The 13,862-nt window shown below is 34.2% G+C and overlaps 1 protein-coding gene across 3 annotated transcripts in view; it reads right to left on the reverse strand.

The window, feature by feature from the left end:
* The window catches only part of LOC120529567 (dnaJ homolog subfamily C member 13), a 301,442-nt gene that overhangs the window by 5,307 nt on the left and 282,273 nt on the right, over window positions 1-13,862 (reverse strand). For 2 of the 3 annotated variants that reach the window (XM_039753466.1, XM_039753464.1), the window contains 6 exons: window positions 13,600-13,642; window positions 12,836-13,009; window positions 10,261-10,440; window positions 6,040-6,180; window positions 5,738-5,881; window positions 4,032-4,131 (listed from right to left, as the gene is read on the reverse strand). In XM_039753466.1, the coding sequence (XP_039609400.1) occupies window positions 4,032-4,131; window positions 5,738-5,881; window positions 6,040-6,180; window positions 10,261-10,440; window positions 12,836-13,009; window positions 13,600-13,642 (782 nt within the window). Of the gene's footprint in view, window positions 1-479; window positions 591-4,031; window positions 4,132-5,737; window positions 5,882-6,039; window positions 6,181-10,260; window positions 10,441-12,835; window positions 13,010-13,599; window positions 13,643-13,862 lie in introns of all 3 variants that reach the window. The other variant, XM_039753465.1, reaches the window with a different exon arrangement.

Raw genomic sequence — 13,862 nt, forward strand, 5'->3', positions numbered from 1 at the left:
GTTTATGTAATCTTACCAATGCCTTCCTAGTGAAATTAAATACATTTCCCCCTAGAAAAATGTATACCAATGTCTTAACTTGTTGTCATACACACATTTGTAAATCTAACATTTTCACTCTGTATTGTCATGTAACATTTTTGAACTGTGTGTCGTAATCAAAGAAGAGTCTGGTGTTTAGAAGCTAAACTAGATGAACAATAATGTTAAGGAAAATTATGACTTTCAAGGGAAAATATAATATTTCAATATTAGCAGCATGTTATTATTTCTGCACTATATTCTTTGCTTCAGCTGCATATCATTGTCTTACTCTTCTTACTAGACTTTCTTTGTAGTTAGTTTATATTGTACTGAGCTTGTAAGTTGTAGTCTGCTTCATGAGAATAAACAGAATTGATTTACTGGCTTGAATTCAGAACAAAAAATGCTGACGTAAACAAAACACAAATAAAAAGGCCAAATAAGCGGTCATCTACCTGCTTCAGAGCTACAGGGAAGTAAGCAAGGGGCCCTGGCAGAGAACATCTAATGCCCACTTCTGAGGTGAAGGGGACTAGAACCAGTAAGAAAGGAAGGTGAGGAGACACCTGAGGAAAAAAGAAGAAGGAATAGGAAGGAATGGAAATGGTGTGGGAAGTGAAAAAGCAGATTAATGCATTTGGCTTGAAGGAAAAAGCAGTCATTTCAGCAATTAGTCACATTATTACATCTCACTCTTGCCCATGACTGACTGAGATGACATTTTTTTCCTTCAAGCACGCAAAGCAGGTATTAACACAGAGTGAAACAAAGCTGCCATTCCTTAGTTGCTATTTTCAATGTTTTTCTTTAGGGCTTCAATATATCAATTTTTCCTTTTACAGGTATTTCTCATTTTCATCATACATTTATTGGGGCATACTTTTTAGTTTTTGAAAATTATAATCTCTCTCCCTGTGTGTACATTTAGGATGCTGTCATTTTTTCTTAATATCTACTTTGAATGGTTTGATAAATAAGTGTCAGGGCAAGTTAACAGTTTTGTCAGGTGTGGGATAAAATCGAACATAAACTGAAAGGAATATCAATCATCCTCTACAGATTTGGTAGGTGGATCTCTTTTTAAAAAAGACCTGTATATAAAATATACTATATAAATATATATATATAAAATATATAAAGTATAAAGAGAACTGTATGAAAGGTTGAACTGTGAAATTAGGGGTGTAGCAACTGACAGTAGTAGTTTCAAAAGTAGCACACTAGTGTCAAAGATTAGCTATTATAATTACAATAAAGTGACATTCATCATAATTCAAAGCATTTAAAACTTGAAGCCAACTTTACAAAAAGAAAGACGTGGGCAAGTTTTAGCAAATCCTCCTTTAAAGGCAATGTCACATTACATGAATTTTCCAGCAATTTTCATTTGCAGACTTCATTTACATTATCTTCGAGAGTCAGGGGCTGCATTGGCTCACTCCCATGACCTCCAGGTATGTGGTCTGACATACCCAGTGACTCAGTCTGACCAGTGTGCAACTTGCCTTGACAAAATCAACCAGGATTGAATTTGGGTTAAGTTGTAGTTGTGGACCCGTGTGCACGTAAGAGTGGACGAACAACGGACACTCACCCGAAAAGTACAATACGTATAATGAAACTAGTAAGGAGTAAGGAACTTGGGTGCTTTGGACCTGACAAACACAACAGAGATTCATCCGTTTGATGTTGTGTGGCAGAGATTGCACTTGAACCCACCATGTCTATGAAGCCTTTGCCATGGCACTAGCTCCATCAGGCAGCACACTGTTGGCTGTCAGATAAAGGATTGAGCTTATGATACTTCAGAAATGTGAAACTGTGTTGGAAAGTCAGTATGCAGTCATCTAATTTGACATACACAGCAAATCCTAGTCATGTAAATGAATGCTCAGGGGATGAGATCACCAACTGCAGTCATCAACTTTGAAATCCCCTTCTACTAGAGGTTGTGTAATTTGACATTGGCTTTACTATGAAACACAAATGTTGTGCTTGAATAATGTTTCCATTTTATCATACGTGCAACATGTCTTTTCACAGTGGTTTTGTTAAGCTTGTGTGGATTTGCATATGGTACAACACCACTCTTCTGTTATCAACATGTGCAATTTGAAATTCCGACAAATTATCTAGATGGTTTAAAACCTGTCCATAATACTCAGGAAAATGCTATAAAGAATACTAAATTGCCCTTTCTTCCAGTAAAGATGTACATGTATCATTGTTGGTGGCTAGGAATAGCAGCTTTGACAGTATAGTCCAAATTTTGCAACAGAAGAACTAGAAAACTGTCTAGAAAGATTGTGCTTTGCAAAAAACAAAAAATTCATAGTTATTTATCTGGTGAATGTTTTTTCGCCCTTTTTCGGCAGTTATCTAATAATCAATAACCAAGATGCACCAATTGTTTAGCCAGTGAGTATTGTTAAAGCACAACTGACTAATTAAAATCATTACAACAGTAATTTTATGTTAAAAATACAAGTTATTTTAATAAAGAATTTTAATGCCCGAGAATTCATTTGAAATACTGCTGCAAGGTATGGTGATATCAACAAGTGCATTCAGATAGCTGAAAAACAACTGGCCATAATACTCTCAATCGGTGCATCTCCTCAAGATATCAAAGGGTGATAAAGAAAGACCTTATCATTTTAAGTCATTTTCACACTACTGCAGGTGTCAGACATCACTGTTAACTACTTGTCAGGGGTCAGATATCACATATTTCTTTCTAATTCCTCTTTTGCTTTTCTGAGCATCCATGTTTTTATTTTCATTAACCTTTAATTTTATAAAACTTTTGTTAAACCCTTTCAAAATTAAATAATATTTAATCACAAACTTTTTCTGTCATGAAAAATGTAACAACCCATACACGGTATATCTGAATGCAACTTTCTCACCAATGAGCTGCTGGGAGCCAAAATGCACACTCATCTTCCCTTATGCTTCTCCAATTACAAATGACAACTTAACCTAACCGAATGACTTTTTTATTTGGGAGGGAACAGGAGTACTTAGAGAAAACTCATGCAGAAACACAGAGTTCTTGCAAATTCTACATGGAAAAAGACTAAATAGCTTTGCAATTTAATTGTGGCTGAACTGACCACTGCCATCACCAGCTCATCTCAAAGTGATTTTAAAAGAGAATATCTAACTTTTTATCTGAAAAGCTGTTTGAGTGTTAAGAACTTACTCAAATAAATAATCAATACATGGAACATAACAGAGAAGGTAAAAAATTATCCTAGAACAGAGTAAGGGATTTGAAAGAAATAATTTCATGGCCAACTTGTGACAAAGAATAATACTGAGACCTGACAGCTGGATTAGTGATAAACTGTGATGTCCTAAAATGGAGACTGTCCTGATGGAATTATCTTAGTATTATTTAAGTCATACAACAATCAGCAAATACTATAATTCACAAAATCATGCAGTTATTTGGAAGTAAGAAAGATAAACATGCTGATCTGATTCTTTAGGGCACCGAGTCAAAATTCAGATCATTAAACTTTTAACCAAATACAAACAAAATAAGGATGCATAAGGGCACAAAAGACAAAAAGGATTTGCCAGATTTAAGCTGAAAACGAAGGTGTTTTGCACATGCAGTTAATTTTTGAACATTTATAGATATTGTAATATTAATATTATTGTAGATGTGCACTAACATTCTTTCTGTTTATTATTGAGGTCAAATATTTTTAAGATATGGAATTCATATCTCTTGACAGTCTCTATTGGTGCATTTATATTATATCAATAGATTCAAACCAAATTATGTTTTCCTGCTGCAATAAAAAATGGTAATCTGTAAAGTATGTTGAACATATTTCAGAAAGTGTACAATACTTATGAATTGATTATTTATATAATTATTGATGTCAATATGCCAACTGATACAAAGAGGAAAGAGCATTAAAAAGTTGTCTCTTCGATTGTTCTGTGACCTGATTATGCATTCATCTCTGTAAATGAAATTTGTAGTTACTAACCTGTGAGGTATCCAGCTGTTTGTGACTCTGAGATAAAAAGGTCATGTTTTTGATCTTTAAAGGCACTCCAGACATTAGATCGAGAAAGTATTTCATTCACCTAAAAGGACACAATGTACACAGTGAGAAGATTAAAATATAGTTATAAAGACACCAAACAGTCTTGTATGATAAATTCAAGAAACAGAGATAGCACTGCATCTGTCCACCTACAAGGCCCAAGTACCTGAGTAAAGCCCGTCTACAAGTCATTAAGTGCAAAGCACTGGAGCAAAGACAAGCTAAACTGAACCAAGTTTTGCTGAGCATTAATATTTCTTTTTTTCTTCCAAACTAGTTTTAAGTTTTAAACTTGATTTAAATATAAATACATTCAGGTAAATAACTCGAAAATCCATTAGTATTTTTTTATTTCAGCTACATGGGTTATACATTGGGATTTACAATAATGATGTATAAGAGCAAATAAGATGTGTGCAACACAATATATTAAAAGTACTTTCTAACTCTAACCTTGCAATGTGAAGGTAGATTTTATCAATTTAAAAATATAACGGACAATGAGTGGGCATAGAAAATAAAAGTGTAAAATTATACAAAATGGGTGAAACCTGCTGCAGTGGCTGTTGAGTTACTGTTTTACCATTAAACAGCCTTTTTTTTCTTTTGTAAGAGAATGACTGAAACAAGCTGTTCCACTGATGTTTATCTGATGAATGTTTGCTGTTATTAATCAAGCAGTACAGTTTAATTTTAACTTTATCATGCCTACTTATAAAAGCACATATCAAAACAAAAGAAAGATATTGTAGAATACCGTAGGAAGTACTCAAACCAACCCATTTACATAAGAAAACATTTATATTTATGTAATTTACTAACTTTATTAGAGAACACTCAGAAAAATGACATTTTTGTATGCAGGTGAGACTATCGCCTATTTCATTCTGCAGTTGATGGCCAATTCTTTTCTTTATGCTAAAAAAACGTTTTGGATGAGCTACTGCTAAAACATGGTAGTATTTCTCACACTGGCGTAATCCAATTCAGGGTCTTCATTTCAGGAATTATCAGAATTAAAAAAAAAAAAATTGTCAAATTGACAATAATGCTAGCAAACATCTCTAAAGTAAATATAAAACACTGGAAATGTACACAGCTTTGTAAGGTGGCCATCTTAATCATTTTGATTTACAGGAAATTGTAGAACCACAAAATTAGATTAAAATTAACACACTCCCTTCCATTTCCAGGTTCTGTCAGCTTCTTGGTCATAAGATGTATCTGAACAGAATAAATAGACTAATAAAATCTAAAAATTAAATAGTAACAGTCATAAATTTATACAGAGAGAATAGAAATACTGATAAACTGGGCAAGTAAGCCATTCTAAAACTCTAAAAAACAGAACCATTTGCCTCACAATTTAATTCAATAACTTCCAAAACTAGTTCATGGAAATAAAAAAGCAATCAATTACTTCTGAAAATTACCAAAATAGTTAAGAATGCACCAAGAAAATTAAAATCTGAAAAAGATATAACTTTATAGTTCATCATCATAACCTAATGTATCAATTACCATACGCATAATAATTGTTAGTTTACTGTATAATTTGACAATTAGAGCGTCTTCATTGTAATCTGTAATGCTTAATGACACATTTAACAATTTCAATTCCTAACAGAAATTCAGAGTCTGCATACCTGTTCACCATACTGTAAGCTACGTGTCATTGACTTTAGCGCTTTCACAATCTGAGCCTTTATTGCAGCAGGATTATCCAGAGATTCCAGACCAATCCCTTCTAACAATTTCAACAGATAAGGAACTAAATCTGCCTTCAGTGCCTAAGGATAAACAAATGTATATAAATTAATTTTGAATATGCAATATGTTGTTTCCAGTTTTTTTAATATGCACAGTTAGCTCTGTCAAAATATTTGGTGTCACTGTATATGATTAATACAGAGTATATGATTAATAGTTTCTAATGTGAAATAATTACCTGAACAACTAGATCAGATTGTTCCTTTTGGAACATTCGGTTCAGTGCTTCACAGGCTAGACCTGCCATGTCTGACCTGATCTTCATTCCATTCATTAAAGGACTAATAGTCTCCAGTGAAGCCATAGCTCGGACACACAACTGAAAAAATAATAGATGAAATAATAATGGATTGAAATCTACTGGTAAGATACAATGCTAAAGGCTTTATGTGTTAATTAGCAAAATACCCGCACTTCACAACGGAGAAGTAGTGTGTTAAAGAAGTTATGAAAAAGAAAAGGAAACATTTTAAAACTAACATAACCTGATTGTCAATGTCTTAATATGCAGAAATACAGTATAAAGAGCCGCTGCATCGCAGATAGATAACTCCTGTAGCCACAATAAATGCCTTTATGAATAGACAAACCAGGGGTGAACAAGTTCCTTTCTACTGCAGCTACAGCCACAACCCACATAAAAACCATCAATAATAACTCATAAACTTGCAGTATTATTTAGGGAAATCGCAACATTTTACTCACCAAAAATTTGGATTATTTGTAAACAAAATCCACCCTCCTCTCTTTCCTCAAAAACAGTTAAATTACACTGTCGTACAGATTATCCATGCGATTCAGTTCCATCAAAAAGTCCCTTTCTATCGCCATTGAAGCTAATGCTTAAAGTCGAACCTGCCCTGTCGTATTTCTGGCATAAGTTTGAATTCGCTTTAGGGCTGAAAATGTCCGCTCGGCAGAAGCAGTGTACACGGGAATGGTCACTGCCAAATATACCAATGTGTACAGCTGCCCCATGCTCTCATTCAGATTTTTCTGATGAAGGAAGTCAAGGAGATCAGTGGGAGATTTTCCTGCAAAATCATCCATGGCATGCATTACAGTCAGTTCTGTTTTTAGCCGAGACAGATTAAAAACTGCTCCGTCGCTCTTGTGTTAAACTGGAGAAGGCTGCATGCGGGAAATCTTTCTTGTATTCCCGAAACTTCTGGGGGTCGAGGAATGTGACAAACATCAGTTTTTCATGGTACTGAAATCTGGTCTGTGTCTGGCAAATAATATTGTCCAGAATCCTGCCATTGAGTTGGCGGTAGTGCGCGCGAGGATCTTGCGCTCAGAGTGCCTGCTGTGCGTTCAGTGGCCTTGTAGAGTTCCTCATATCGGCTTCTATCCAATCAATGGGTCTGAATACGGTGACGTTGCTCTATGCCTGCTAGAGGGCCCAACTGACACCAACTCAAAATCTGATTGGTTGAAGCAACAGTTTAATCAACATTTATTTTGTGTTAGAGGGCCTGCAGAATGGATTGTGAAGGCCTCTCTGCCTGGCAACAAATGATGGCTGAAATGTGATTGGTTAAATGCTTTAATACGAAAATACATGTCTGGAAGCAGCACAACCATCGGAAAAGCTATGAAAGGAAGCGGACAGACTATTTGGAATTATTTAATAAGTATTCATGGACAAAATATAGTTAACATCAGCTTGTGATTCAGATATTTTTTTAAGCCAGCAAAGAAGGCCTTGCAGGCCCCGACGGCCCACCACTCAAACTCATGGTTAACTCATCAGGTCTTACATCATCGGTCAGCGCCTGACACAATTCTCTGCCGCTCTCTCCAATAAGATAGCGGAATAATCTGACCTTAGTGTTTTCCTCTGCCTCTGGCATTGCAAGTTTTGTGTATAATGTGAACTCGTCCTTTTTGTTCTTCATGACTTTGCCAGGTCTTTAGCATCAAGGCTTTATATCCTGCATCTTCTCATTAAACTTGTATCTTGCGAATATCTTGTGCGATCTTGTGATGTCCACAGCTTTATTTAATTTTAGCTCAGACCTGGTTCTTAAAAGTTTCTCTCACACTTTCGCTGAGGAAGGGTTTCCGCAGTAGCTGCACTTATGAATATGCTAAGCACAGTCCTTCACCTGCGAATATTTCCCTTATATGGGCAGGCACTCAATTACGTGAAGGCGTGATGAAACGAGACGCAACTCCGCCTCACACGGCGACTGAGCTGCAGGCTATGGCCGTATACAGTAAATGGACGAAAGAAGGTTCCAGTTATGACCGTTACGCGTAGAATTTCAAAATGAAACCCGCCTAACTTCTGTAAGTAAGCTGTAAGGAATGAGCCTGCCAAATTTCAGCCTTCCACCTACACGGTAAGTTGGAGAATTAGTGATGAGTGAGTGAGTGAGTGCTTTGCCTTTTATTAGAATAGTTAAGAAAACTGAAAATTAAGATGGTTTATAAAATATAGAGGATACTGATGAACTTAATTCACAAATTAACTACTGCAATGCATTATTCACTGGCTATTCATATTGTTCTATATGTAGCTTTCAGTCAATTCAAAATGTTGCTGCAAGAATTATTGCAAGAACTACAAAGTTTGACCACATCACTCTTTCTTACATTTTTATACTGCCTTGTCAAAATCCACATTCTTGGATATAAAACTTTAAATGGTCATGACCCTGCTTGGCCAAAATAACAGTGGGAGATCAAGCTTTCAACTACAGGATCCCAAGGCAGTTGAACTATTTATAAGTTTATGTAAGAGATTCCCATTTTTTCTCTGCTTTTACAGTAAATACAAGCTGAAGGCTCTATTTTAGGATAGCAAACCTTAGTTGGAGCTGATCATTAGCTGTGCATATTGCATCTCTGCCAGGAGTGGGTGGGTAACCAGATGACTTAGGTCTCAGTGACTGTAACTAACTTTGTCTTTTGACTTTGTCTGTTATAACTAACTGTAGAACCCAGGTTTATTTATTCCACACATGCTGCTCACTGGAGTTTTTGTTTCCCTCTCCTCCATTAGCAACTGGCCAAAGTTCAACAAAGTTAATGGACATAAAATGTGAGTTTTCATTTATGTAATGGGTTTGGCACTACTTTGATTTGCTGTGTATGCATTATGTAACTAGTAGCTTGTAAAGTTTGCAATTGCAATTTTACCTATGCCTGCACTTAGTGGAGTGCAATATACAAAACTAAACTGAAATTAATGAAATATCACTGTTACAGCTTCATAAATTATAAACAAAGTGTTTTTAATATTTCTGAATCAAACTGAGTTGATTAGAAGCATTCTCCAAAAGTACTTACATTACACTTTAAAGAGAACTGTATATAAAAAGGTTTAGTGATGTCCTCAGTGTCACACAGTGAATAAGGGATGTGTGTTACATTTCTGACACTGACATTTAAAGTCAAATGATTTGTTCCTTTCATCAAGAGCCGTAAGTCTCTAAATGTGCTTGTTTGAGCAATCCAATGTTGGTTTCCATGACTAACATAAAACATGCAAAACAACACTTTCTGATAATTTCCAGGTTGACTTTAGAAAAAATGAGAATTATGGAAAATCAAAAAGATGATAATGGTTTTCCTTATCAGTGTTGCATCACTTTGAATAATATTTCCTATTTGGGAGACAGTTCATTGGGATATCTGGCATAAAGTTCATCAAGCAGAAAATAAAAGTTCTGACAAATACAAGACTATATTTACATGTGAAATTAGAAATTTAACTCTTGCAAACTTACAGGTTTATCATGGATATGCATCTGCAATCTGATATTTAACATTTAAAAAACTTTTATTTTATGCAAACTTTGTGGATTTCAGTTTTTTTTTTTTTTTATATGCAGCTCTGGTTAAAATACATTTACACAGCAAGTCTTATTATAAAAGCTGCTGCATTAGCTCTGAAAACATAGTGTAGTTGATATACGAACATTAAAAGGAGGATGGTGACCATCAAACAAGAAACTTGTCTTGTTTTGCACAAAATCTTTAATAACCAAGGTGGTACATTGATGAACGCAAATTATTTTGAAAGTATTGTAAATTCTGAATTCACTAACTAAAATGAAGTTCCTTTTATCATTAACATTATTTTTTTTTTATCACCAAATATTCTTAATTCATACTTCACTGATCTTGCACCATTTCTTCACCTGGTCACTTATAATAATTTTGTTTAATTGTGAATTGAAGACTTATTGAACATATGTGTGGCCTGAAAACAAGTATGTAAAATAAAAAGATTAATACATATCATATTTGTAAGCCCTTTGCCCATTCCATTTGCAATGTCAAGAATCAAGAGTTTCTACAAACTGAATTACTAATGATAATTTTACATGAAATACTTTGTGCAGTATACATCTTGCCAATAATAATAGAAAAGGAAGAAATCCAACAATACCTCATTATCAGACAGAACATGAATGACACGGATGGAGCTCTTGGGAATGGCATTATTCTTGTGATTGAGTCCTTGTAGTATCCTTGGAAGATGGCCCAGTGGTGGTACTTGATCTGCTAGTTGTGACTGGGCACTGAAGAGGCACACTGTTGCTGTAGTAACAATTTCTAATTCTTCACCCTATAAAAATTACAGAACACATATTAATAAGGTTTTTGCAGGGAAAAAATCTACTTTTATATATACAAATACATACATATATATATATATATATATATATATATATATATATATATATATATATATATATATATATATATATATGTGTATATATATGTGTGTATATGTATGTATATATATATATATATATATATATATATATATATATATATATATATATATATATATATATATATATATATATAGTGCATCCGGAAAGGATTCACAGTGCATCACTTTTTCCACATTTTGTTATGTTACAGCCTTATTCCAAAACAGATTAAATTCATTTTTGTTTCCTCAGAATACTACACACAACACCCCATAATGACAATGTGAAAAAAGTTTATTTGAGGTTTTGCAAATTTATTAAAAATAAAAGAATTGAGAAAGCACATGTACATAAGTATTCACAGCCTCTGCCATCAAGCTCAAAATTGAGCTCAGGTGCATCCTGTTTCCCCTGATCATCCTTAAGATGTTTCTGCAGCTTAATTGGAGTATGTGTATATATATATATATATATATATATATATATATATATATATACACATACATATATATATATATATATATATATATATATATATATATATATATATATATATATATATATATATATGTGTGTATGTATGTGTGTAAGTATATATATATATATATGTGTGTGTGTGTGTGAAAGAGAGAGAGATAATGTGTACTTCAACAAAATAGTTGCTTTCTCCTTCACTCTATTAACATATACTGTACTGAAACTGAGTGTCTCTTTCACTCTATCAACAAATATTGTTTGTTTCCCTAGCATTGTATTATTTGTTAAGCAAACTGGACCCAAGTCAGACTTGTCAAGAAATTAAATGATTGGCTACTTGTCTAAAAGAAGGCAGGAAATACTCACTTCAGTCCTCATGCTGATGCAGAAACCAGTACAATAGTGGTAAATTAAAAACAATTTCAGAATTCCTAAAGGATCTTTACTTGGAACTTTGTTTTAAAGCCATGATGCCTAAAAGAGGGACTTGAGGGTAAGGCAATCATATTGCTTCTGATAAACAGATTTGTATATAAAAAAGTCATCATGTTAGATGTAGTTAGGGTCATCGTGTTATCATCATGTTTTCATGTTATCATTATGTTTTCATGTTATCATCATGTTTTCATGTTATCATCATGTTTTCATCATCATAGGGTCATCATGTTATCATCATATCATAATGTCAGATGTAGATGTTAAGAACAGTTTGTGAAGGTGGGGTTGACTCCATGGTACTAAGCAACTTGAACCCAGAACCATCAATAAGAGTCAGCAAGAGGTAGTTGCAAGTGGTTCAGTGCTTTCATTTACAAAAACAGTGTCTAAAAAGTGTGGTGCTTCAATAAATAAATCCACAAATATTTATTTATTTATTTATAAAGCACTTTAAAAACAACATCAAGGCTGATCAAAGTGCTGTACAATAAAAACCCAACATATCAGACACACAAAACCAAAGGGTAAATGAAACAATGAAATAATCCAGTGTACACTGTGGAGGATAACAGCAGCAAATCTAAAATCTAAATAAAACATTTGCTCAATTCCAGGTAAAACCATCCCAGCATTAAGTTACTCCTCAGCCAGCCTAACACGTCTTTAAATACACATCTCCTCAGCTCACTCCAGCAGGTCTTCCAACTGGCGGACACACCAACAGCTGTGACCACCTCTCTTTACTCCCGTCCCACCTGCCTCAACCAGCATCTTCTAGGAAGTGCACAGACACACTCCCGTCATCCCCATATGCCAGTACAGCATTACCAGGACTGCTGGGAGGTTCATTCCACGTCCTCGCTCTTACTCTGAACAACGAGGACACCCCTTGGAGCCCATTCACTTCACTTCAGTTGCTATGTCTCCTTTCCTCCTTGGTCATTGCCACTGCCGACTGTTTTGTTTAAATTGTCCCTCCCGATTTCACTGTGTACGCTCCCTTTATAGCACCAACTGAGTGCAGGTGCAGTCGCCCATCTGTTACGAGCTGTAAATGAAGCACTCAACTGATCCACCCGCATTTACACGTGAATGTGCAAACACCATGTGCACGTTCACACATGCACCTATACCCATCTAGAGCCTGCTTAATTCAGGACTCCCGTTTTTTTACTTAGCATACATCACCCCACAAGCCTCATTCATCACAGTTTTAGCCATTCAGTACAATTGCATTTATATACAGCCATCCTGGGAAAATAAATCATGTACACAATAAATGTAAATCCAGAAGCTATACAATAATTATTTCAATAGCCAACTATTGGTATAAGAGTATCTTTTATAGTGAACCAGATTTAAAAAGTAAAAAACAAAATATTTACTCACATTTGGATTTTTTTTCTCTAGTAGTTCTGTCAGTTTTTCTAGTAGAGAAACCAAAAATTCGCGTGGCTTCCTGAGGACCCATCCAGGCTGAGCAATGTAGATTCTCAGGAAGACACCTCCAACTGCAATTTCCCCTTGTGAATCCCCATATGACACTGCAAAATCTTCAGGCAACTAACAATGATTGAAATTTAAAATATGTCAATCTTAATAGAAGTTAAATTGATTTAAGAAACATAAACAACGATTTTGTAAATTCCTGCAGTCAATACGCTAAAGCTACGCCTTGCATATGGTCTGTAATTCCGTTCACTAACGCCCTCACTGGTACAGTATCGTTATGCTGCTTCAGTTATTATACAGTTAGTTTTTTTAGGTATTATACAAGTGTTCCTGTTCTGCAGTGGCATAAATTAGATTTTGCAAAAAATAAAGTGGATAGACAGAGAGAGAAATTTCAAATAACAGCCATACAATTTAAGATGATGCATAACACACATAAATACTTCATAATGACATTTATAAAACTTCTTTTAAAATAATACATTCCAATTATTCACTAAATATTACTCAATTTAATGAGCTTTGAAATCATTTATACATGTCTGATTTAATTAGGCATCTGAAAAGAATTACATTTAATATAGATGTTTAATATTAAATACAGAACAAGTGTAGAAGTAGACAAGTAATGATAACATTTTCATTTATTTGTTAAAAACACATTTATTCATAGATGTTAACATATTTTTTAAATTATTTACCTTCCAGTTGATATCAGGATTGTCCCTTTGTTGTTTATAATGCCTTTCAAAGAAAATAAATCAGTAATTTGTTAATTAAAACTGCATTACAAAAAGTTTTACAGTCAGGGTTGAAAAAGAACTCTGCTTACATTTAAAAAGGTTTGTATGTAATCTGCAGTACAATATACATTTTACTTCACTATGCATAAAAAATGAGTACTAAAAATAACATGCAAACAACTGAAATGAGTATTTAAAATATGGTGTGATGATCAATAATA

This window comes from Polypterus senegalus, chromosome 5, assembly GCF_016835505.1.
Source record: "Polypterus senegalus isolate Bchr_013 chromosome 5, ASM1683550v1, whole genome shotgun sequence".
In the NCBI taxonomy this organism is placed as follows: domain Eukaryota; kingdom Metazoa; phylum Chordata; class Cladistia; order Polypteriformes; family Polypteridae; genus Polypterus; species Polypterus senegalus.